The 25,472-nt window shown below is 39.7% G+C and overlaps 1 protein-coding gene across 3 annotated transcripts in view; it reads left to right on the top strand.

Moving 5' to 3' along the window:
* PLCL2 (phospholipase C like 2) overlaps nt 1–25,472 on the top strand; it is a 221,196-nt gene that overhangs the window by 130,832 nt on the left and 64,892 nt on the right. For all 3 annotated transcript variants that reach the window (XM_056800275.1, XM_056800277.1, XM_056800276.1), the window contains exons 3-4: nt 3,719–6,205; nt 10,351–10,554. In XM_056800275.1, the coding sequence (XP_056656253.1) occupies nt 3,719–6,205; nt 10,351–10,554 (2,691 nt within the window). The remainder of the gene's footprint in view (nt 1–3,718; nt 6,206–10,350; nt 10,555–25,472) is intronic.

A 25,472-nucleotide genomic window follows, 5' to 3' on the forward strand; every position in this document is an offset into this window, starting at 1 on the left:
AGAGGGTTTGTTGATTGCTGTAGCAGTGCGAAGACCCTGACCAAAAAATCCTTGGACCTTTGCCATGTATATCTCAAATGCTAGAGTAAAGAAATTGTAAGATTACAGCCCCCAAATGTTTATGGACGGTGAAAACTTGCAGCTTTCTTTTCCTAATTAATTTTTCCTTTTCCTGTGACTCCTTTTTCAACATTTCCCAATAGTAGTATTTTGAGGTTTTTGTAGGATACCGTATGCATAGAGAAATCCACTCACCGACTAGGGCACTTTCTCATTTCCCCTTGAATGTGTCTTGCTCTTTAATAAAGCCATTCTCCTTCTGGAAAATGTGAAATTTCCATGTTTGGAAGTTTCATGCCCTTACTTAGGGCTGATCACAGATTTAATTTCATGTAAACCTGATTGGATATTTAGAACACAAACCCCACTTGCTTCAGGGATCTGGAGCCATTCTCATAAAATGTGTTTTGGTGGATAAAGTAGCCCTTGTTTTTTTGTTTCTCTCATCTCTGAAGATAGAGTTGTTTTTTAAAGTATTTTTACTGCTGGCTTTTATGCTTTATATCTTTGCTTCCAATCACAGAAGCCTCTATTGCTTATTGTGAAACTCTGAGGGAAATGATACTCATAAGAGTCAGAGTTGGAGTTTAATTACCCAAGATGCAATTTGCTTATGAAATTGTATATATTCAAAAAAGTAAAAGCAGTTTTGAATTTCAGCCATTGACGAGAGCATAAGAGCTTTTCAAAATACAGATGAAAGAGAGTTTTCTCTAAACTGGTTATGTCCAGAGTTGGAAGAATTAGAGTGATCCTGTATAATATTTGATTGCATGTGATTTTTTTCCTCGTGGGGCCACAGCACGTTCCTTCAGCATGATTATGTAACTCCAGATTTTAGCCCCCATGCCTTACATTCTGAACATGAGAGAAGTGAAAACAAAATGGAATCTAGTTCTAGGTGATTGAAAACTTGTCATGGGCTTCCCATACAAATTAAAAGGTAAGAAGAGCTATTGGGAGTTTAGAATTTTTTTCAAAAATCATTTGAAACCATCCATACATCTTTGACAAACAGACTACTTAAAAATTATTTTTATCTACTAATAAATCAGCTTGGGGGGGTAGGAATTAAATGTGGACATGAGTTTGGGGGGGGAAGGAGTCATGTGATTTGTCTTTGGAACTAAACAAGACACTGTAATTTGGAAGAGTTTTAAAAATTTCTGTTGTTCCTGCTTTCTCTCTGGGTAGTGTAAATGACAGTAATACTAGATTGACTTCTGATGGTGTCTTATGGCTGTTATTATTTGGTTGTTGCAGTTGTGTCTAAATCTCAATAACCCTTTTTGGGGCTTACTTGGCAAAGAAAATAGAGCAATTTGATATTTCTTTCTCCAACTGATTTTATTGATGAGGAACTGAGGTAAACAAGGTTAAGTGACTTGCCCAGGGTCACACAGCTAGTAAGTGTCTGAGACCAGATTTGAACTCAGGAAGATGAGTTTTCCTGATTCTAGACCCAGCAATCAACCACTGTAATACCTGGCTGACCACAGAAATCTCTGTGGTCCTCAGTTTCTCTTTGGGTAGTGTGAGAGACACAATAATTCTGGATTACTTTCTCATGGTGTCTTACGGCGACCATTCAATGTTTTAAAAAAATTCTGAGGATCTTTACCAGTGAGGCAACGGAGAAGTCTATGGTGGGTTTGAGTAAGCTGCAGTGTGTTAGTTACCAAGGACATGTCGGACAGAGAATGTCAACAATCCACATATTTATTAAGCCCATTATCTTGCTTGGGAAAAGGTACTTCTTGAAGGAAGAAAGATTCTAGGAGATGGAGGCAAAGAGGTTGCATTTAGGCAGTGGAAATTCCAGTGGGGAAATGGCAAAGGAAGGGGGACAAGAGATGGGTTGTCCTATGGGAAGAACAGAGAGTAGGCTGATTGGACTGGATTGCAGAGTGGGGAAAGCAAACCACCATCCAATGAGTATAAATAAATTGAAGCTGAGCTATGAGGAGCCTGGAATGTCAAAAAGGGATTTTTCTACTTGATCCCAGAGACAACAGGGAGCCCCTGTACTTTACTGAGTAGAAGAGTGATGTGGTCGGATCTGTAAGTGAGGGAAATTCTCAGTAGATATGTATAGAATGGACTTTAGTCAAGACAGACTTGAAGCAGGCAAGACAGCAAGCATTTATTTCATGGGCTGTTCTAGGGGATACAAATACAAGCACAACAGTCTTCAGCCTCAAGGAGCTTAGGTTGTGGTAGAAGAAGACAACTCACAAAAGTGGTAAAGCAAAGTACTCACAGAGATGACATGGTGTGGATATCTAGGGGAGCAGGACCAGGGGGAGAATGAAAGCTAGCCAGCTTAGGTCCCCAGCGGACCCGATGAATATTCCAGGGCGAGAAGAACACAGAGACAAATGGCTGTTCCAAAAAGAGGAGCATCTGGGTGCTAAGGGAAATTCCAGTGTGAGATGGCAGCTGGTGCATGGTGGGAAAGTCTAAAAAGTCAGAGGCAGAACCAGGAGGGGAAGCAATTAGGAGAGTGTTATAATATTATTTATAATATTCTAGGCGAGAGGTGATGAGGACCTGAAAAAAGGTGGCAGCTATGTGAGTGAAGTGTTGAATGTGAGAAAGGCTGCAGAGGGGAAATAGCCAGATATAGCAACAAACTGGATATGTGGAGGGAGGAAGAGGGAGAAATCTTTTGGAAGACTTGTATGTCTGGAAAGCGATACTCTTGTTAGGTAGCAAGAATGAGCGAAAACTCATGGCCAGCTCATGCACTACACAGTTATTCATGAAATGTCAAAGGAATGGGTAGGCAACCCCTACCACTTTGGGTGGACTCTTGAGGTAGAAGACGGTAGTACACCTTAGGCAGGATGTTATATCAGTCACATTTTGAATATTATTTTTAGGAATATAAGAAGAATATTAGAAATACCATGACTGTAGACCTTAAGCTGGAAACAAGTTCCAGAAGAAACCTAAGTCTCTGTCTCTGTATCTCCTTCCATGTGACCTGTCTCTTTCTCCCTCTCCATCCCCCTATCCTCTCTCCCCCTCTCTCTCCTCTCTCTCTCTCTTCTACTTCTCTCCCTCATCTCCTACATCATATCCCTGATGCTTTCATTTCCTTCCCATCTCCTCTACTTCTCCCTTTTCCTCTCCCATTTGAAGTAGAACTTCATATGTCCATATTTGGTCCTGGGTCTATGAATAATCCAGATATGTGGAAATCTAGGGAGTCTGGGATTTGTCCCAACGCTTCTGGCTTCTGGTATCGTCTTGCTCCTAATGCACAATGGTACCCCTTGGTTTCTGTCTAGCCTCCAGATTTGCCCAAATAACTTGGACACTCTATAGGTCAGGACTAACCAAAACAGATGTCTCTGCAGCTACACTGAAGCTTGGGCTAGATATTTGACCCACCCCATGGAGTATTAATTTAAGAGTGGATTCATACCTGTCAATAATATGTATTATCCTTGTGTTTCCCAGAATAATCAGTAGAAGTTAATGAATATCTTGGTTCTCGGCCCAAGGCTTAGAGTGCTTAATGAGCGAAAGCCTAACTTGTTTTCTAGGAAAGAAAATATCTTAGCATTTTATCCCCAGCCTAGAGCATAGAAACCAAACGCATATATTATCCAAATATGCTCAAATTGATTTTTTTCTCCCTCTCTTTTCCCAGGATGGTACCAAACAGAAAAGAGAACGGAAAAAGACAGTGTCATTTAGCAGCATGCCAACAGAGAAGAAGATCAGCAGTGCAAGTGACTGCATCAATTCGATGGTCGAAGGCTCGGAACTCAAGAAGGTCCGCTCCAACTCTAGAATTTACCACCGGTATTTTCTCTTAGATGCCGACATGCAGTCCCTGCGATGGGAGCCATCCAAGAAGGACTCGGAGAAAGCCAAGATTGACATTAAATCCATCAAGGAAGTGAGAACAGGGAAAAATACAGATATTTTCCGCAGCAATGGTATTTCCGACCAGATCTCTGAAGACTGCGCATTTTCTGTGATCTATGGAGAAAATTATGAGTCTCTGGATTTGGTTGCCAACTCTGCTGATGTGGCCAACATCTGGGTCACGGGGCTCCGGTACCTCATCTCTTATGGAAAGCATACGCTCGATATGATAGAGAGTAGCCAAGACAACATGCGGACTTCTTGGGTTTCCCAATTGTTTGGTGAAGTTGATGTAGACAATCTGGGACACATGTCTCTGTGTAGTGCTGTACAGTGCATCAAGAACCTTAACCCCGGCTTAAAAACCAGCAAAATTGAGCTGAAGTTCAAAGAATTGCACAAGTCCAAGGACAAAACTGGCACCGAAGTGACGAAGGAAGAATTCGCCGAGGTTTTCCACGAGCTCTGTACCCGGCCTGAAATTTATTTCCTTTTAGTTCAGTTTTCGAGCAATAAAGAATTCCTGGATACTAAGGACCTTATGATGTTTTTAGAGGCAGAGCAAGGTGTGGCGCACATCAATGAGGAAATCAGCCTGGAGATTATTCACAAGTATGAACCATCCAAAGAGGGCCAGGAACGGGGTTGGCTCTCCATAGACGGCTTCACTAATTATCTTATGTCCCCTGACTGTTATATCTTTGATCCGGAGCACAAGAAGGTCTGTCAGGATATGAAGCAGCCTTTATCCCATTATTTCATTAATTCATCTCATAACACCTACCTGATAGAAGACCAGTTCCGAGGTCCATCGGATATCACGGGGTACATCCGAGCTCTTAAGATGGGCTGTCGGAGCGTGGAGTTAGATGTATGGGACGGACCGGATAACGAGCCTGTCATTTACACGGGCCACACGATGACCTCACAGATCGTCTTCCGGAGCGTCATCGATATCATCAACAAGTATGCGTTCTTTGCTTCGGAATACCCTCTCATTCTGTGTCTAGAAAACCACTGTTCCATCAAACAGCAAAAGGTAATGGTTCAACACATGAAGAAAATTTTGGGAGACAAACTCTACACGACGTCGCCCAACATGGAAGAATCTTATCTGCCTTCTCCCGACGTCCTCAAAGGGAAAATACTCATTAAGGCAAAAAAACTTTCCACCAATTGCCCCGGGCTGGAGGGAGACGTGACCGACGAAGACGAAGGAGCAGAGATGTCTCAAAGAATAGGGAAAGAAAATGTGGAACAGGCCAACGTGGTGCCCATAAAACGATTTCAGCTCTGCAAAGAGCTCTCCGAGTTGGTAAGCATCTGCAAATCGGTTCAGTTTAAAGAGTTCCAAGTGTCGTTTCAGGCTCAGAAGTACTGGGAGGTTTGCTCCTTTAACGAAGTGCTCGCTAGCAAATACGCCAATGAAAATCCGGGGGATTTTGTCAATTATAACAAACGTTTTCTTGCCAGGGTCTTTCCTAGCCCCATGAGGATTGATTCTAGCAACATGAATCCTCAGGACTTTTGGAAATGCGGCTGTCAGATCGTCGCCATGAACTTCCAGACTCCTGGGTTAATGATGGACCTGAACATTGGCTGGTTTCGGCAGAACGGGAACTGCGGCTACGTCCTGCGGCCGGCCATCATGAGGGAGGAGGTCTCTTTCTTTAGCGCAAACACAAAAGATTCTGTCCCCGGGGTGTCACCGCAGCTTCTCCACATCAAAATCATCAGCGGGCAGAATTTCCCCAAGCCCAAAGGCTCAGGTGCCAAAGGGGACGTGGTGGATCCCTACGTCTATGTTGAGATCCACGGAATCCCCGCGGACTGCGCTGAGCAAAGGACAAAAACCGTGAACCAGAACGGAGACACTCCCATTTTTGACGAAAGTTTTGAATTTCAGATCAACCTCCCTGAACTGGCCATGGTGCGCTTTGTAGTTCTGGATGACGATTATATCGGGGATGAGTTTATTGGGCAGTACACGATTCCCTTCGAGTGTTTACAGACCGGTTACAGGCATGTTCCGCTCCAGTCTTTAACTGGGGAGGTGTTGCCTCATGCATCTTTATTTGTTCATGTGGCGATTACTAACAGGAGGGGAGGAGGGAAACCTCACAAGAGGGGACTTTCTGTAAGGAAAGGGAAAAAGTCCAGGGAATATGCCTCTTTGAGAACCTTATGGATTAAAACGGTAGATGAAGTATTCAAGAATGCCCAGCCGCCTATACGGGATGCCACAGATTTGAGAGAGAACATGCAGGTACATTTCTTGTTTCTTAAAAATTAAACTTTTGGTGTTTCCGTATAACGTGCAGATGTAGGTTGTTTTCAGAGTTATTATGCACATTCCAGACCCAAATGATTTGTAAATGTCAATTGCATTCAAAATATTTTTTCGTTAATTACAACCCCCCCCCCCCACCAATTAGATTTTTAAAATTGCAATTAAATATTCTTGTGCAGAAAATGGATGACATGTTAGAATAATTAAATCCTGGTACAAATTTATGTTTTTTTTTTCTTCACAAAATCTTGCTATTAGAGCTCCCCCCACCCACTGTGAAGATACAAATGAGAAGCAGAGATGTCATTTCTGTGCTGATGTCTGTAAATGTTCCTTAATGTGAACACAACTGAGTATCTCTTTAGGAAATGCAACAGGATCTGTGATGTTCCTGTGCTTTCTGATGGATTCCACGCAAGATGGGTGGAGAGTAAATAATTGCCTCTTGAAGGATACATTGTTTGTTCCATAACACTTTATATAAATGTCTAACTTTCCAAATGTCTAAAAATAGACCCTCATTCGTGTAAAAAAAGGCTATAAGTTATCTATATTTACAGTCGGAGATAAGAGCTGCCTGTGTGAAGAATATAGTAGTTTCTTAAAGCAATCAATCTACAAAGTATTTACTGAGCAATACCATATGGCTGGTGGATAGATGCTTAACTTGGCCTGAGTTCAGATATTGCCTCTGATGCTTATTAATTGTGTGGCCATGATGAGGCCCGTGGATTAAACAGAGTTCTCATCAAAGAGAACCTGGATTCAGCTCCCGGTTCTTCCACTTATTCCCTGTGTGGCCTTGGGCAAAAATTCACTACCCTGTGCCTCAATTTCTCATCTGTGAAATGAGAAGGTTGGACCAGATGACATCTAGCTCAAAATCTATGATCCTGTGGTCAAGCTAATCAATCTCGCAGAATTTTGATGTCATCATCTTTAATGTGGGTATAGAAAGAAAACTTAACTTATTGAGTAACTAGTGGATCTAATCAGGTATGTAGAGTGCTTGGCAAGCATCAAAGTGCCATTAAAATGTCATTTATAATTAGTAAGTACTGGAGGTTATGGAGGATAAAAAAGAATCCAAAAATTTGGGCACTGGCTAGTTGCATGATATCATCTAAAAGTAGGTACTTGAAAATAATTTTAAAAATGAAATGACCAAAATGGGAAGAGTTCTAGATTCAGAAAATCTGCTCTATGGTTTCCACATATTTTTCTTAATTGTTTTTTACTCCTTACTAGCCTTGAAACTATGCTTCTTGTACCTTGAATCCTCCAATCACATGAGCCTTTATTAGTGTTTGCTATGTACCAGGCACCTGTGCTAAGCAGTAGCTATTTTGAGCCTCAGTTTCCCTGTTGCTAAGATGGTCCCTAAAGTCCCTTATGGTTCTGGAGTGCACAGTTCCATGTATCTGTAAAATATTTTATTGGTCAATTCTCAACCATCAATCCCAGTTCTGGTTGATGGCTATGTAATCTCTTATTTAGTTGGGGAATGTTATCTTCTTTGATTTTTCCTTAGAGGTAAAATACAATGGAACACTGTGTGGTGTAATGGATGGAGAGCCAACCAATGAATCAGGATGATCCAGTTCTCTCTTTTGACACTTACTGACAATTAGAACTCTTGATACCCTCCTCCCCCCAACAATTCTATAAGACTCTTAAGCCAAAATTGGTAGAAGAAATCTCCTTACTGGGAGTTCCCTATCCCAATGAAATCAAAGGATTGACTAAAAAACAAACAAACATTAGAGGAGCATGCACACTCATCTTTCTTTGGATCTGAGGACTCAATCTAGCTGAAACTAACCATAGGGTGCCATGTGCCATTTCCCTATGCATAGATTTAGTTAGGACAATTACCTGTTTCATTATCATCTTTATAGCTTTTCCAGCTATTTACCAAATAGCTGGAAATTTCTCTTTCGCTGTCCAGAAACAAACAAATAGAGAAAATACCAGTTTACTCAATTGATGATTTTTAAATTTTCACAAGGGTAAGTGGGAAGCATGGAGCAGTCAGGAATTCTTTGACAGGTAAACTGGGTGAAGATTTAATTTTCTGCAAAAAAAAAAAATACTTCATTAATTCACAGCTCTGGGATTTTATTGGTGTAGATCTTTCCTCCAGCCCTGTAATTTGTCGTTCCCTTTTGACACATGAGACAGGATGAAAATGTTATCATTTTGTGGGCAACCTAGTAACGAGCATCTCCTGATTTAAGCTGGTCCTCAGATGAAATACAATGTAGGTGGCAAAAAGATACAGTGATCAGTTTGGTGCTTGTATTAAATGTGACAATAACAATCTGCTAAAAATATTCAGAATGATTACTTAGTCACAATGATTACTCACTTCTGTAGGCTGTTGTTAAATGTGCTTTTCTTTTTTGTTCCCTCATTTGTAGCTGCCAGCTCCTTCCTTCTCAGATGGATAACCCTATATATATTCATTCATAATAACTTGGCTTGACTCAGAATCATAGAACCACAGATTTTTGAGCTGAAAGGGACCTTTGAGGCCATATGGTTCAATTCCCTTCATTTTACAGATGAGGAAACTGAAGGAAGTTATTGGGTGACTTCCCCATTAATGTTGGCTTTGGAGCACAGTTCTAAATACTAGGAATTTATGATGATGATATTTTATTTTACAGATGGGAAAACTGAGAACCAGGGAGGTGAAGTCATTTCCTTATTGATGATAATCTGTGGCTATAACTTTAAATTCTAGGAATGTTATTCTGATGCCTGTTGATAAAATTGGGAGAGGTAATTTTGGACTTGTGAAGTGAATCTCCAGTGTGGAAAGCTCCTTTAGTAATATAGGTCTACAACTCACCAACAGCCTGGAGTCTGAGTTGTCTTGGAGCCTGAAAAGGTCTGAAAAGCCTGAGGTCACCTAGGCAATATGGATGGTAGAAATAGGGCTTAAACTTGGTTTCCTAGAATCTAAGTCTAGAACACATGTATAACCCAGTGCAATTGCTTGTCAGCTCCAGGAGAGGGGAGGGAAGAGGAATGGGAGACAATATGAATCAGGTAATCTCAGAAAAAATATTTTAAAATGAAAAAAAAATAGAATCCAAGTCTGGACTTTATCTGCCGCCCCATGGTGCCTCACAACATTACTCTTTCTGCCAGGGATCCCAAAAGTCTTAGGGCAGTTCTAAACTTTTAAGACTTTGAGGACATTTAGTATAATAATAAAAATAGCTCACATCTGTGAGATCTTTACTATTGTCCAACTGTAACCTGATGATAGGTTGTGTAAGTTGTGTGATCCCTGTTTTATGGGTGAGGAAACTGAAAGCTGACTTGCCCAAGATCATCTGGCTAAGTTCCTGAGCTTTCTCCAGTCCCATGCTCTGCCTCTCATTTTGAGGTATTCTTGGTTTTCCTTAGATGGATTTTCTGGTGGATATTCCCTTGGTGGTCTGAAATGGGAACATAAAGGCCTTTGGGAACACAAATGATAGTGTAGGTAGGATGAGAAGGAAGATTAATTAGCTCAGAAAGCCAAGGCTATGCCTGCCAGGGCTGGATGCCCATGACGAGGTCTCTTCCGTTCAAAGTCCATTGGGAACTGGAGCCAGCATTGACCCAGGTATTTATCCGTGTGGTGCAGGAAATAACCAGGTGAGATTCAGATTTCTATGATGCTCATTTCCCCTTCCCCTTTGCTTTATTTGGCACTTACTTCAAACAGGGGCTGACTTTTTTTTTAATACACTCTGTTTCCACCCCCCCACCCCCCACCCCCGACAGTAGATAGGAGCTCATTTTTGTGTGTTCAGGACTGTAAGTCAATATTAGCATTACTGTAAACGTTAGTCTGCAGAAGTCGTGCCCTCTGGAAGAATTTTGCCTCTCCTTTTTTTTCATGCTTTTGATATGTTCCGGTTATCAATGTCCATAACCTCATTGACTTTGGAAAATAGCCATTTAATTTTTTCTCTTTTCCGGATCAAACGATCGTCATTCGATTTGCTCCTGGCCATGTTAATGACCATTGTGCCAGGTCATTCAAGGGTGACATGAAGTGGCCTGAAGGAGGAATGGGAAGTCCTGGCTCACTCTAAAGTCACTCTTTTCTTTCTCTTGAACAGAATGCAGTCGTTTCATTCAAAGAATTATGTGGACTCTCTTCTGTAGCAAACCTCATGCAGTGCATTCTGGCCGTGTCGACACGCTTGCTCGGACCTGACAACACACCCTTGGTGGTCCTGAATCTCAATGATCAGTATCCCACGATGGAGTTGCAAGGGATCGTGCCGGAGGTTTTGAAAAAGATAGTCACCACGTACGACATGGTGAGTAGCTCTTGGGAGCCGGATGGAGGTCGGATGACATGGTGTCTTTAGATGATGGGCTTGATGTGTTGGTTTTTGTTTTGTTTTATTTGTGTTAATAAACACGTCCCCCTTCTCATGCTTTCTTACTTGTATTAAAAAGATCGCTTCCCTGGATAGGAGGTATTTGTTTTGTTTTGTTTTCTTGAGATTGAGTTTCCCAATCTCACTCAGGCTAGACACAGCAGTCACTCCTGGGCCCATTTCCATTTTTTATAGGCGTGAGAGCTTCAAGTTCCCTAGTTTCTAGCCTAGGTGGATTTATCCCTCTGGAGGTAGCCTATTGGTCCTCTGCCCCAGGAGCTCACCAAGATGGTGCCAGGCTTAGTGTTGGACCTGTCAGGCCAAGCCTACTGTAGCTCAGAACTCTGGAACCCAAGGGATCCATTATTGTCACTTCCTCTATTAAGGGGCCTGCTGTGAGGTATTTGACAGGTTGTGTTTTTCAGGTGGACACTGACCTCTTGCATGGTAAACACTGCTCTAGGAAGGGACTCTGGGTGCAACTGAACTCTTCTTCCTAGTGGTAATCCTTGGTATCTTTTCTTTTGTTCACTCAAGAGTTAGATTGACTTCAATCTCAATAAGACTCCCACAAAAAATTATTAAAAACATCAATAAATGGAGAATATAATTCTTAATACTGTTCAACATGGAGCCCTATATGTAGTCCTACATAGAGGATAGAATTTGATTACCAACTGGTACCTTCCCTGAACTTTGTCTGGCTTCACTGACACAGAGACACATACCTGAGGCACAAGAATGACATGATAAGAGAAAAGAAAAGGTATGGTTAGACTATGAAAGAGAAAGAGACAGAGAGAGATACAGAGAGACAGACAGACAGAAAGACAGAGACACACATCAGTGACCTACTAGAGACATAAGATATGGTTAGACTGTGAGAGACAGACAGAAAGACAGACAGACAGAGACAGAGAGAGGGAAAGAGAGAAGGGGAGGAAGGGAGGGAGAGAGAGAGAGAGACAGAGAGACAGAGAGACAGAGAGAGAGAGACAGAGAGACAGAGAGGGAAAGAGAGAAGGGGAGAGAGAGAGAGAGAGAGAGAGAGAGAGAGAGAGAGAGAGAGAGAGAGAGAGAGAGACAGAGACAGAGACAGAGAGAGACAGAGAGAGAGATGATAAAATGGATGGGGAACGAGAATAAGAGAAAGAAGGAGGATATTGCAAAAAATAAGAGAAAGAAGGAGGGAAAGAGAATAAGAAGGAAGGAGAGATTAGAGAATGAGGAGAGAGAGAATGGAGGGGAGACAGAATAAAAGAGGGACAGAGAGAGAAGAATGGTAAGAAAATGAATTGAGAAAGAGAGAATAAGAGAACAAAGGAAGGAAGGAGAATGAGAAGCATAGAGAAAGATTAGAAAGGGGAGAGAGAATGAGATGGGGGAGAGAATAGAGGAGAGATAGAGGGAATGAAAGAGGGACAAAGGGAGAAGGAAGGAGAGAGAATGAGAGGGAGAGAGAAAGCCTATACCAGCTGATGGCTTCCCAGAGGGAGATGGAAGTTGCTGTAGCAACTCCCCAGGAAAGAAAGAGGCCTGAGTGTGGATTAGGCACCCTGGGGCTACCTCCCTTTCCATCTGTTCCCAGAGAAGGGTGAGAAAAGAGAGGAGTCCTCCTGACCAGGTACCCAGGAGCAAAGGGAGCTGCAACCTGTTCTTCCTACCTCCTGGCAGACGGGCAGGCGGGTAGAGATGATGAGGAAGCCTGTGTTCTCCCCGCCACTTCCTCTCTCTTCAGCTCCTATGCAAGACAGTTTGACAACAATGGTTTTCTGTCTCCCAGAAAATCTCATTTCTCCCTCAAAATCAGAGGCAAAATTATTTTATTTTCCCCTTTACCCAAGAATCAGTTGGTGTCCAAGGGGTGGTACTGACAGTATTTCTGACCTTCTGCTGGAATTTCTCTGGTGGAGCTGAATTTTCTTCTTGAGGGTCATAGCCCTTGAGCGGGAGGACACCTCAGAAACTGTCAGGTCCGAGCCCCTCACTTTTACAGGTGAGGACACAGGCCCAAGGAGCTTTAAAGTGATTTGCCTCTGGTCACAACATGGACTTTGGATCCAAATCCAATTGCCTTTTATAACCATACCATGCTGCCTCCCATCATCTAGTTTTTGAAGTAATGAGCATTTTCATATTATCTTTAAGATCTACATGAATTAACCAGTAGCTCCCCATAACAGTCGGTGATCTAAATGCTGGAATGATTATCATCCCCATTTTACTGATGGGGAGGCTGAGCAATTGGCAGAGGCTTATCCCTATTGATCAAAATGTGCTTTGATTGTAGATCTCCTTCCTTACTCCAAGTCTAACATTCCATTCATTTCTGTAAAATACTCTATTTACTCTCTACAAAATGAGAGTTGTCCTTAATGGCCTTCAAGGTCCCTTCCAGGTCCTGATACACAACACGGGGGTGGAGATGTTCAGGGATGTCTCCCCAGACAGGTCAGGAACGTGCTGACGATGCCAGGCTGCCCAGGATAATATGAGTAGGCAACACACTTCTCCCTCCAGCTTAGAAACATTCTGAAAAGACAAGCTCCTCCAACACATGGCCTACTTTATCTTGATAAACCGAATGGAGATAGGACAAAGAGAGGGCAATGGCCAGACATCTGAAAACCATCTGGGGGTGTTAGCAGATAGCAAGGTCAGAATAATGTGGCATGACAGCCATTGGCCTTTCCTTGACCCCATGCCATATTAAAGAGAGATTGAGCATCTAGAGCAAGAGGTGAAAGATTTCCCCTGTCCTCTGTCTTGGTCTGACCCTTTTCTAGTGCTATATTGTTACAAGAACCCTATTTTAGGTAGGAGAATGGACAGTGTGGAACTATAAAGGTAATTTTAGGGTTGTGACTCAAATCTAAATTAATTTTGGCCACCAGAGGAAATCCCAAATAAAATACCCAAGTCAGTTGGAAATTTATGGTGATTTTAATTAATATAGAGGGAAGGAATTAAGGAGAAGAGAGAGAGAGAGAGAGAGAGAGAGAGAGAGAGAGAGAGAGAGAGAGAGAGAGAGAGAGAGAGAGAGAGAGGGAGGGAGAGGGAGAAGGTATAAAATTTCTTATTCTGGCAACCAGGATGGAGACAATGCCTTCTGAAGTTTGGTGGAGGGAATTGGGTGGCACATTTAACCCAGAAAATATTTAAAGGGGATCTGATAACCATCTTTGAGTTTTTGAAGGGCTGGCTTGTAGAAGAGAGATTCGGCTTGCTCTTCTTAGCACAACTGCTTTGTTATTTGCACTTCTAACTTCAGTGCCCAGCACATAGTGGGCACTTAATAAATACTTGATGATTGGGCTCAGGAGAAAGACCTGGGAATGATGAGTAGAAATCATGTGGCAACAGATATAAGCATGATAGAAGGGAAAATGTGATAATACAAGGAGTTGTCCGAATGTGGAATCTTGGGAGCTAGTCAGTTCCTCTGCTGTTGGATGACCATGAAGTTCTGCTTGTTTAGACTTCAGCTGGGATAGATAGCCTTGGAGGTCCCTTCCATCCAAGAGAGATTGTGTTTCTATGAATAGAAAAAAGAAAATAAAAAACCCCAACCTGACTTATTTTCATAGATGTGCTAAGGCAGCCTTTGAGTAAAAAAGCCTGGAAAAAGAAAATTAAGAATAATTGACAAATATGTGTTGGTATTTTAGTACACAAAAATAGTAATGAAAAAATGTGTCCCTGTACCCCTTGCTCCTGTGTTCCCTATAACCAACAACTCATTTCTGTCCCCAATTCCCCCTCTGGCTAAAGGCCCATTATGAGGTTAAAGTTGTAGAAGTTTGAACCTTGTTAGCGTCCATGTTACCAAGTACTTTCATCGGAGGCAGTTGAATACAGTAGGTAATCTGGGACAAGAAAAACCACAGAGCAAGGGAGCGAATGGAATAAATAATCAGCAGCCCATCACCTGGAGGTCCCTCTATTTGGGTAACTATTGAGGGAATTTAAACTATGGATTTAAATTACATAAAAGCCATAAAAAAATAGGAGTGAGTTTTTACTCTCATATTTCTGCTATGATTTAGTCTAACTTGGAGGATTTTGTAACTCCCTGATGCTGTATTTTATGGGAAATTCTATTTTAGCAGCATTTATTAAGCACCTACTGCTGTATGTACTTGGCACTGGTTTAGAAGAAAGAGAGGAAATATCAACAACTCTTTAAATGATTTATAAACTTACTCCATAAGCAAATAAAAACAGGGCTCAGTGTTTTGCATTCAGAGACATCCTTTTTTCACTGACCAAACTCAGACTGGCTTTAACCCCTTCAGAAGCACTGAATTTGATTTCTATGGTCATTGTGGGATGATTTTATTCTTGATCATTTTAGTTTTTTAGTTTTTTTGTTTGTACTGGATCTACGATTTCATCGAACTAGAGAGATTCAAGCAGGGAAAACTCCTCTAATGATCAGCATCTCTTCTGCAGCTCACAGTCCTAGAGAGTTATGGGAGGAAGTTGATGACTTTGCCCAGCATTACAAAGCTAAGATGTGTCAGAACTGGGAGTTGAACTCAAGTCTTTCTGGCATGGAGGCCAACTAGCTCTCTATCCGCCATACTATGTTACCTCTCAACTAGCTGAAGAATTGAAGGAATGAATCCCACTTTATTCTTTTAGAGGCAGTGCAGTACAATAGAAAGAGCACAGGTTTTGAGGCCAAAGCATCTGACTTCAAATCTTGCCTTGGTCATTTACCCCTTGTATAATAGGGAAATAATTTTGCCTTTCTTGAGTTTCTTCATCTGTAAAATAACAGAGTGCAGGAAGCAACAAGGTGGCTTAGTGGATAGAGTGCTGGTCCTGGAGTCAAGAAGAGTTTTAAATGAGGCATTAGACATGTACTAGCTGTGTGACCCTGGACAAGTCACTTAACCTCAGTTTGTCTTAATCCACTGGAGAAAGAAATGGCTAACCACTCTAGTTTCCTTGCCAAGAAAAACCCAAATGGAGCCATGAAGAGTCTGACAGGACTGAACAAGAACAACAAGTATCAGATGACCTTCTGAGGGCCTTTTTAGTTTAAATCTGTGATTCCACGAATTGCCTTTTCCAAGAGGATTTATGAAAGGGACTTCATGGGGTGAGCTGCCAGCCTTTTATTGTGTTATGTGCAAGCCCCAGATTTCCAAGATGTCCTTGTTGTTCATTGATCCTGGGTGCTAGGGTGAAGACCTTTGATCAAAGACAGGAATGTACCCCTGCCTAGAGTAGGTATATGGTGATGCCATGACTGGCCCCCTTACATTGAAAGTCTGCATTGATGACATGGCCTGAACTAGGTAGAACATTTCAATTTCTAGACGGTGTAGCTGATAACCCTATGGATGGTGACATCTGTTATGTTCATCTTGCTTTATTTTTGTGTTCTAAAATGATCAGGCAAAACATTTTGATTTAATTAAAAATTAAAGATGAGGAAGTTTGTGCTCTATAATTTAGAATTCCAATAAGTATGATGTTTTGTGCCTCTGGCTTTATTTCCTTCTCTTATTATTTCTGTCTGTTAAATTAAGTAATGAAGAGTCAAGATTAAATTCAAATCATTGCCACAGTTGAATTATGAAAAATGCCTACTAATACCTTATAATCACGTTTCATTGGAATTTCTGTATTCATTTCTTTAACTTTAATCTTTTTAACCCTTTACTTCCTGTCCTAGTAATCTAGGATAAAAGGGTAAGGGCTAGGCAAATGGGTTTACGTGACTTGCCAGGGTGACACAGCTGGGGAAGTGTCTGAGATCAAATTAGAACCCAGGACCTCCTGATCCCAGGCCTAGTTCTCCATCTATTGTACCACCTAGCTGCCTCCTGTATTTATGTTTTGGGAAAAGAAATTTGAATAGTTTTTCTTCTTATGGTAATAAATTATCACTATCCAAAAAGCAGAGTTTGAGTGAGGTGTTAAAGCACTAACTAAAAGAATAGAATAATTAGTCTAGAGCCTCTTTGAACCCCTAGGAGGCTCCAGTTTCATAAAATACTCATCAGGAACATAGCGATGGTCTTAGACAATCTGTAGCCTTTAATACTAAGAATTCTGTTGTTGTTCAGTCATTTTAGTCATGTCCAACTCTTTGTGACCCCATTTGGGGTTTTCTTTGAAGAGATACTGGAGGGGTTTGCCATTTCCTTCTCCAGCTCATTTTATAGATGAGAAAACTGAGGCAAACAGGATTAAGCGACTTACCTAGGGTCACACAGCTATTGAATGTCTGAGGCTAGGTTTAAACTCAGGATGACAGATGAATCTTCCTAACCCCAGACCTAGTGCTCTATCCACTGCACCACTTAGCTACCTCCGTGCCTTTAAATTTTTATTCTTGATTCTTGAGGAATTCTATGGCTTTTGATTGAAAGTTCACTTTAGAAACAATATCTCTCTTTTAACATCTTTCTTTTGGAGTAAGGCTTTATAACTCCCCTTTGAACTCTCCCTTGAAATCTGAGTAGAAAAAAGGAAAAACAACTTATATTCATATAATACTATAAAGTTTACAAACTTCTTTCCTCTCTATAACTTTGTGGGGTAGATATTTTAAATACCATGCCCATATTACAGATGAGGATACTGAGAGAGGTCAAGTGATACACTCAACTATACTGTTCAACTAGAAAATATCAATGCTTGGATTTGAACCTAGACCTCCTGAATCTCAAGTACCACCATGTTTTCCACACTTCCGTTCTCCTTCTTAATGAAAGAATTTCATGCTGTCACTGAAAGATGGATTGATGATGTGCTAGATCATTTGAAAGCTAAGAACCTACGTGAATATCTCTAGGATCTGGTATTCTGTTGGTGTGAAGACTTCTACCACTGATGGATATTATACCCCTTCTCCTGTTGCAGTCACTAAAAAAGGTATCACCACCTGGTGATGGACCCATCCTTAAGCAAGAGAGGGCACAGTCCATCCCTGGGCTCATTTCATACTCAAAGCCTTTCCCTCTTCATAGGACCTGCCAAATAGAACATATTCCACTAGCATAGCCTAGAAGAACCCAAGGTACCTTCTATACCATGATGCAGCATCAGAAGACTATTAAGTGGAAGTAACCATTCACCTTATTTTTACAAACACAATCAAGGCTATAAGTTTATAGAATTTTCTGCAATAGTCTAAAGATATTATGTATGTTCTTATTCCTAAATGAAAGTCTTGCCAAAGTATGAAGACCACTCATACTAGAAATTAAGAGGTTTCATGAGATTATGACCAAAAAAAAAAAGCTCTCTAAAGAAGAAATTATTTCTATTCATTTTGGTTTTATTTTCTGAAAATTGAGCATGTTTCTGATTCTTTGACATTAAATGGAAAGTGAGAATTGGAATATGAAAAAGATAAATAATGAAAAATGAGGAAAGAAGACATGAAGTATCATGAGTATAGTTAATAAGATGCTCCCTCAAATAGTAAATTTGCTTCAACCCATCCAAAACCAACTTATGTTTGGGTAATATTTGTCTAGAGATCAGTTGATCTCAATGGATACATATTTGAATATTTTTACCAGCATTTTCCCTTTAGTTTTTACTTTTCCTTTTAAATGAATATGTACCTTATTTCCCCTTTCAATTTTACCACCAATTTAGTGTAGTTGTCACCTCTAATTTGGATCAAAAATGGGGGACAACTTGGTGGCTCAGTGGATGGAGAACCAGACCCAGAGATGGGAGGTCCTAGATTCAAATGTGACCGTAGCCACTTCTAGCTGTGTAATACTGGATAAGTCGCTTAATCCCCATTTGCCTAGCTCTTACCACTCTTTTGCCTTAGAACCAATGCACATTATTGATAATTAAGAAAGAAGGTAAAAGGGTTTTTTTTAAAGGAAGGAAGGAAGAGAAAAAGAAAAAGAAAAGGAGAAAGAAAGAAAGAAAGAAAGAAAGAAAGAAAGAAAGAAAGAAAGAAAGAAAGAAAGAAAGAAAGAAAGAAAGAAAGAAAGAAAGAAAGAGAAAAAGGAAGGAAGGAAGGAAGGAAGGAAGGAAGGAAGGAAGGAAGGAAGGAAGGAAGGAAGGAAGGAAGGAAGGAAGGAAGGAAGGAAGGAAGGAAGGAAGGAAGGAAGGAAGTTTAAGAATATCAGTTCATTCAGCTGGTAGGAGTCATTCATTTTATGGGTATTAAACAATTTGTGTCTTGTAAGATATGATTTGTCTAGCCTTTAGCACAATTGCTGCTCTTTAATAAATGGTAGTTGACTGACTGGGACTGTTCGATTCATTTCTATTCATTTCCGGGTCTCTCAGATTCTTTATTGACCTGCGATCTGAATTGTTCATTCATTAAAAATCTCCATTTTCTTCAGGTGAAAATTGCTTCTAAAATTAAGTGTAGTAGATAATTTCCCCTCTTTACTTATTAGCTTTGATCAGAATTTTCCCTAAAAAGAGAGGATCAATGTTGGGTACACCCAACCACATCTTATATAGTGTGAATTTGTTTTTATTTATCTTTTTCGGCCCTTCTTTAATGTGCTGAAGAGACAAATTACATTTCATAAGAAATGGATTCTGACCATCTGGGCCAAACCAGAGATGATCTGTAATAAGGTTACTATTGATTCCTGTCTCCTTTGCGGGTTCTTTTATCACTGGACTGCCACAAAAGTCGACATTAAAAAGCTTCTTTTAATTGGAGGTGTCAACTTTGCCAGCCTCGGTAGTGAGAATACAATGATGGGGGGGCCACTCTGCTGGAAGACAAGATTTGTGCTACAAATCACTCAGGTGAGAAGTGCAGTCTTTCAGTATGGAAGAGATGAGAGGAGGGCGAGAATCAAAAGGAAGATTCAAACCCCCCACATACTCTAGTCTTAAAGCTTGTGGCTGGTTTGGGGGTGACTGTCAATACAAATAAATTTGAAAATACAATTACTCTTATCGCTATCAAAGTCATACATGCTACAGTTTCATTTTGCTGGAGGAGCTAAAGCTAGGTGTGTAAAGCCAAGTAGAAGACCAATCAACAGGGAAGAATCTGTGATTTTAGGTCACAGCCAACAAGCAATTATGACTATGTCCCAGGTCCTTTCTTTGGCACTAGGGAAACAAACGTAGCCCGCTCAGCAGGAACTCACCTTCCAAAGGGAGAGACAACAGTCACATAAAAACTTACCCCAAATAACTATAAAGAGAATAAACATAGATAAATGTGAAATAGTTAAATACAAAGTAGTTGGAGAGAGAGATTATTAGCAGAGAAGGAGATGGGGAAAACTGTTATAGAAAAAGATTGGGTTTGAGTGGGAGCTTGAAAGAAGAGAGGAATTCAATGAGGGGGGATTGAGAAGGGAAGTACCAGGCATTGGGGATAGCCAGTGCCAAGGGACTGGGCAGAAGATGGAATATTGTGTGAGGGCAGATAAAAGGCCAGCTCGGGGAGGTCACTGATCTTAACAGCTGGCACCCATTAACCTGTGATAGAGCAGAACTCAACCAAAATCTTGGTGGTGTTTTGATGTTGCAATCAAATGTGAAAATATAGATAGGGAAGTTCAAATGATGGTGACCCTAAAGATAGATTTCTGATCTTCATAAAAGCTGCTGCAGTAAGAACCTCTAGTTTCCTTCAAGATTCAGTTGATATTCCCTCAGATCCTACATGAAATCTTTCCTGATCTCCCCAGCTAGCTGTTAATCCCTTCCTTCCCCTGAAAATCACCTTGTATTTTTGGCATATATTTATGTATATTGATCTTACCTCCAGTGCCTGGCAAACATTAGATCTTTAATAAATACTTTTTGATTGATTGATTGAATGCAAGACTTCACAAAGTCATGAAGATGAAAATGTAAGCTTTGTGGGCAAAGAAGTCCCCCCTCCTTATTTTGCCTCTCCCCACCAGCACAGTAGAATTGGATTAGAAGACTAAAGTGTGTATGACCTAATAAGGAGTTTGCAGAAAGTGGCCCAGCCATTCCCCTTGAAAGAGACTTAGGTCATAAATCAATAAAATGTGAGATCAATTGAATGGTTGTTTGCCTCAGTCACATTTTGACACCTAGCCCATTGGGAGCACGCAGCCAGAAACTTTACTGGAGTTCTGCTGCTTGAATTGATAGCATATTGTCAGATTGGGGGATTCCATTAAAAATGGAACTTACTCAGCCAGGGGATCACTTGAGAGTCTAATTTTTAATATCAAATTGGAGCAACAACAATGACAAAAAAAGGCTAAATGGCGGTGAGATTGCATGAGTCTCTGAATAATTGAGAAACAAGAGCATATCATTGGTATCACAGCTGGCTCTTGGGCAAGCCTCCGTTGAGCTCCTCAAGCTGGCATGAGTAAGCAAAGTGGAGGGTTGTGTTGTCATCCAATAAAAATGGAACCATCCATCAACAAACATTTATTAAGTGTGCACACCACATTTCTGGCACTGGGGCTAGCTAAAAGACAAACGTGAAGCAATGAGCTTACATTCTATCACATGCCTTTGTCCACATAGACAATCAGGACATGTCAAGAAATTATTCTATGCCCTCTCTGGCTGTGTTGGCGTGTCCTTTGTGTGATAGATTCTCCATTTTTCATTCTCAAGGACCTTGTCTCATTCCACTCTGGGGGAATTCTGGACAGAAGAAAAATGACATCAAAAGCCCAAGTCAAGTAAAGAGAGCTTCCTTATGAGCCCAAGCTCTGCCTAGAAGGGCAGCACACGATTTGGGAGCAAGTAATAAACTGATATCTGAAGTTCGGTGGTCCATTATTTTTTTTCTCTTATAAAACTCCACCAGATTTGAACTCAAGTCTGTTGACTCATGAATCTACTACACTGCAGGTGTACAGGCACCCACGTCTTAAATTGCTGTGGTTTCACATATGTCAGCATTTTCACTTTCAGAGAGACAAGACTAAATGTGTTACTTCTGTATCCTCCTAGGCTCGAGCGTAGTGCTCGTAGTATGATGACTCTCAATGAAGAGTTGATAATTATTCATGCATAATATAATATTTTTAATTTATAGATAGATACATAGCATATATTTATGATTATTTAATATACTGGTTAATATAATTATTTAAAATTCTATAATATTTATAATATAATTTCAAATATAATATTTATAATATAAAATATAATAATCAATAGGGTGGAATCACATCATACTTGAACTTGATTTCATTCAGTTCAACAAATATTTAATGTCCATAAAGTGTCTGGAACTGTGCTGGGATTTGGGGGATATAAAGACATAGACCCAGTAGTTCTTGCTCTTGAAGAGCTTAAATTCATCTGACATTCTACTGAAAAATGGCCAAGATGTCCATCTTCTCACTGGACTCATCTTTCTAGCACTCACTACTTATGCCTACATAATCTTGATGAATTCTTTGGGGAGAGTCTTTTATTCTTTTGAATATTCTAGGAAAATCATGCATTTCTTATTGTGTTCAATTTTGAATGTGAGGTGTCAGTGTAAAGAGATAACTAGGAAAAAGACAATGGCATCATTAGTGATAGTCTGTGAAAAGAAATGACCTCCTGGAGCTTCCCTTTTTTAAAAAGGAAAATAAGAATTTTATGCTTTGCTTTTATTGAAATTTGCCCTGAAATATTAAACTAGACTGCCAACATCTAATTTTCTTCTGCATTTTTTTTCCCAAAATTTTTCACAGATTCCAGAATCTTCTTGAGAGTTTGGTCTGAGATTGATTTCTGTTTTGTTTTGTTTTCGCAATGTTCTTGGAACAGTTTCTTCATTGCATTCAAATTCTGTTTGCCTTGGCCCAAAAAAAGAGATAGGAGGACATCACTGATGTTTGCTTTGGGCCTCTCCTTTGCAAACAGAAAATGGTGATTAAATTTACCAAGAAATGTGTTTGGTTCAATGTCTGGTGGTCAGAAATGTACCCATGGAAGTCATTATCCCCAGATTCTTTCCCCTGTGTGAAGGAGGTTGACTGACCCAGATTCTAATACCTACAGTCTGATTCTCTCCATTCCTTCTTTGGATTGGGGGTGTCACTACCAGCCTTCTTGGTCCCAGAAAAGAAATGAGGCTTCCTGCTCCATCCCTCCCCTTCACAGAGAATGGAAGCTCTTTGAGGGCAGGGATTATTCATTTTATCCCATCATGGTGCCTTTCTGATGAGCCCTCAAAAATATCTGTAAATAAATTGAGTGATTGAGTCTTCCAGGGATCCTTCATTGAAAACTATGCTTCTTGTTTGAGCATGAAAATATCTAGTCTCTATACCTGCCTATGCTTGCTGCTCTGAAAGAGTATCTCTATCAATTATGTATCTACTATAAATATATACACTGTAAATATATAATACATATTTTTATTTATACTTGCACAGAAATGCCAATTAGAAGTATGATAGATGCCTGATAACATTTGTTGGCCCTGCCTAGAAATAGTCCCAGCCATGTATAAAACTAAAAAGTATGTATTGTCTGTGTTACATATAGGTAGGTAGCATAATGGATAAGCAACTGAATTTCAAATCAGCAAGACCTGAGTTCAAATCCTTTCTTAGACAAAAACCAGCTTTGTGACCTTCGACAAATCACTGAACTGCTCAGCCTCAGATTCTTCATCCGTTACAGTAGGAAAGCATCATAGCACCTATTCCTCAGGGTCTTTTTGAGAATAAAATTATATATTTGTAAAGAACTTGGCAAACTTTAAAGTGTTATATAAGTGCTTGTTATTATTAGTGCTTTAAAGTTTGCAAAAAATGTTACATCGAGACTCTCTTATGATCCCCATTTTATGAAAGAAGAAACTGAACTTATGGATCATAAGAGTCTCCAAGTTGGAATTAACTTCAGAGACCTTCTAATGATTAGAGATTCTTAAACCTGGGAGGGGGAGAAGATCCCTAAACTATATACACACATATGTGTGTGTGTGTGTGTGTGTATAATACAAATTATATATATAATACAAATTTTATATATATTATAATAATAAATATAATATAAAATTTAGATATAATAATAAATATAATATAATATAGAGATTCTTAAACCTGGGAGAGGGAGAAGATCCCTAAACTATATACACACACATATATGTGTGTGTGTGTGTATAATACACATTTTATACATATAATACAAATTTTATATATAATGTAATAAATATAATATAAAATTTAGATATAATAATAAATATTATATAATATAAATAAAGATTCTTAAACTTGGGAGGGAGAGAAGATTCCCTAAAGTGTATATTATATAGAAATGTAATACAAATTATAATATAATATAATAATAAATATAATATAAATTTATATAATATAATATAATATAAAATTTTGGATAGAATAATAAATATGCTATAATGTGAATGTATTATATATAATAATAAATATAATATAATTTATGTATAATATAATATATAATATTTTAGATTAACTATGCTATACTATAACATGAATATATATAACATATAATCATAAATATACTATAATATAAATATATATATGGCGAATTGCATTTTAAGGTAATTTGTTTCCTTTATAATTCTACATATTTTATTTTATGTACTTAAAACTATTGTTCTGAGCGGTACATTGGTTTCACAAGACTGACCAAGTGGTCCATGGCATATGTAAAAGAACTCTTGATTAAATTCAGTATGACCCAGATCCCCTCCATGACATTCCCAACAATGGGTGACCTGGTCTTTTTGCTTCATTTCTGGGGAGGGTGAGTCACTTACCTCCCAAAGCAGTCCTTTCTTCTAAGGGTTTATTGATTTATTCCCCATCCCCTTTCATAGAGGTTTAAATTTATCTCTGTTGCTCCTACCCAAATTTGCCAGTTGCCCTAATGAGTTCATCTTATCCACTATTGCCCACTATTATAGCCAAATAAAATCTTTTTGGCTTTGGATTATATCATCTAACATTGGTTATCCACCACCATTTTGTGCCATGCCAAGATTTGATGAGTGTGCTGTGTATAACTTTATTTAAATCATTGACCAAAAGAAAAAAAAATGACTAGCCTTGAGTCAGAGAAAGTCCCCGGACATCTGGCTAGAAACTTCCTTCTAGGTTGATACAACCCATTAATTTATTTGGTCAACCAATGCACCAAACTGGGTGATGATCTAACCCACAGATCTCCATTCCATCATCAAGAATATCATGTGAGACTTTGTCAGATGTTTTGAGGAAGTCCACAAATGCCATGAGTCTTGGATTCCCCTGATCTTTGACTATCTTACCCTGGTGAGAAAATGAAATGAGGTCAGGCTGTCACATTATATGCTTTCTTATCCCATGCTGACTCATTATGATCATTATGAACCATCCCTTTTCACCAGGAATTCTAGAATGTTCCACTCAAGCCTTCTTCCTGTGCTTCATTTCGGTGTAAGGGTGACCATGAGGTCTTGAAGGTGGTACCATTTGAGTCCACACACACTGGGCAGGTCTTGCCCATCTGAAAAAGCTTTGAATGGAAAAAAAACCTGGGGGGGGGGACAAATTGACCCAGAGACCCTTGTCCATAACTTTTTAGCCCTAATGCCTCTGGACCCATTTCTCCTAAAGTGTTCACAACCTGTGCTGGCAGAGGGAGTAAGCAAGTGAGTCCTTACAGAATGGAAGTATAGACCTTGATGAAAGTGGGTCTCAAGATCACTGGCCTTTAGTAATAGCCAGCATCAAATAGCACTTAAAGGCTTACAAAATACTTTGTAGATACAGGGTGTCTCAAAGCTTTCCATGCAGCTTTATGCTACATATAACAATTATAAATTATAGTATAAACATTATAAAATTTAAAAGCATCTCCCAAACTACATCAGTCGATGGTAGGATGAATATTTTTACTTCAAAGTCATTGTATTTAAGGTGCAT

The sequence above is a fragment of the Monodelphis domestica genome, chromosome 5, assembly GCF_027887165.1.
Source record: "Monodelphis domestica isolate mMonDom1 chromosome 5, mMonDom1.pri, whole genome shotgun sequence".
Lineage (NCBI taxonomy): Eukaryota > Metazoa > Chordata > Mammalia > Didelphimorphia > Didelphidae > Monodelphis > Monodelphis domestica.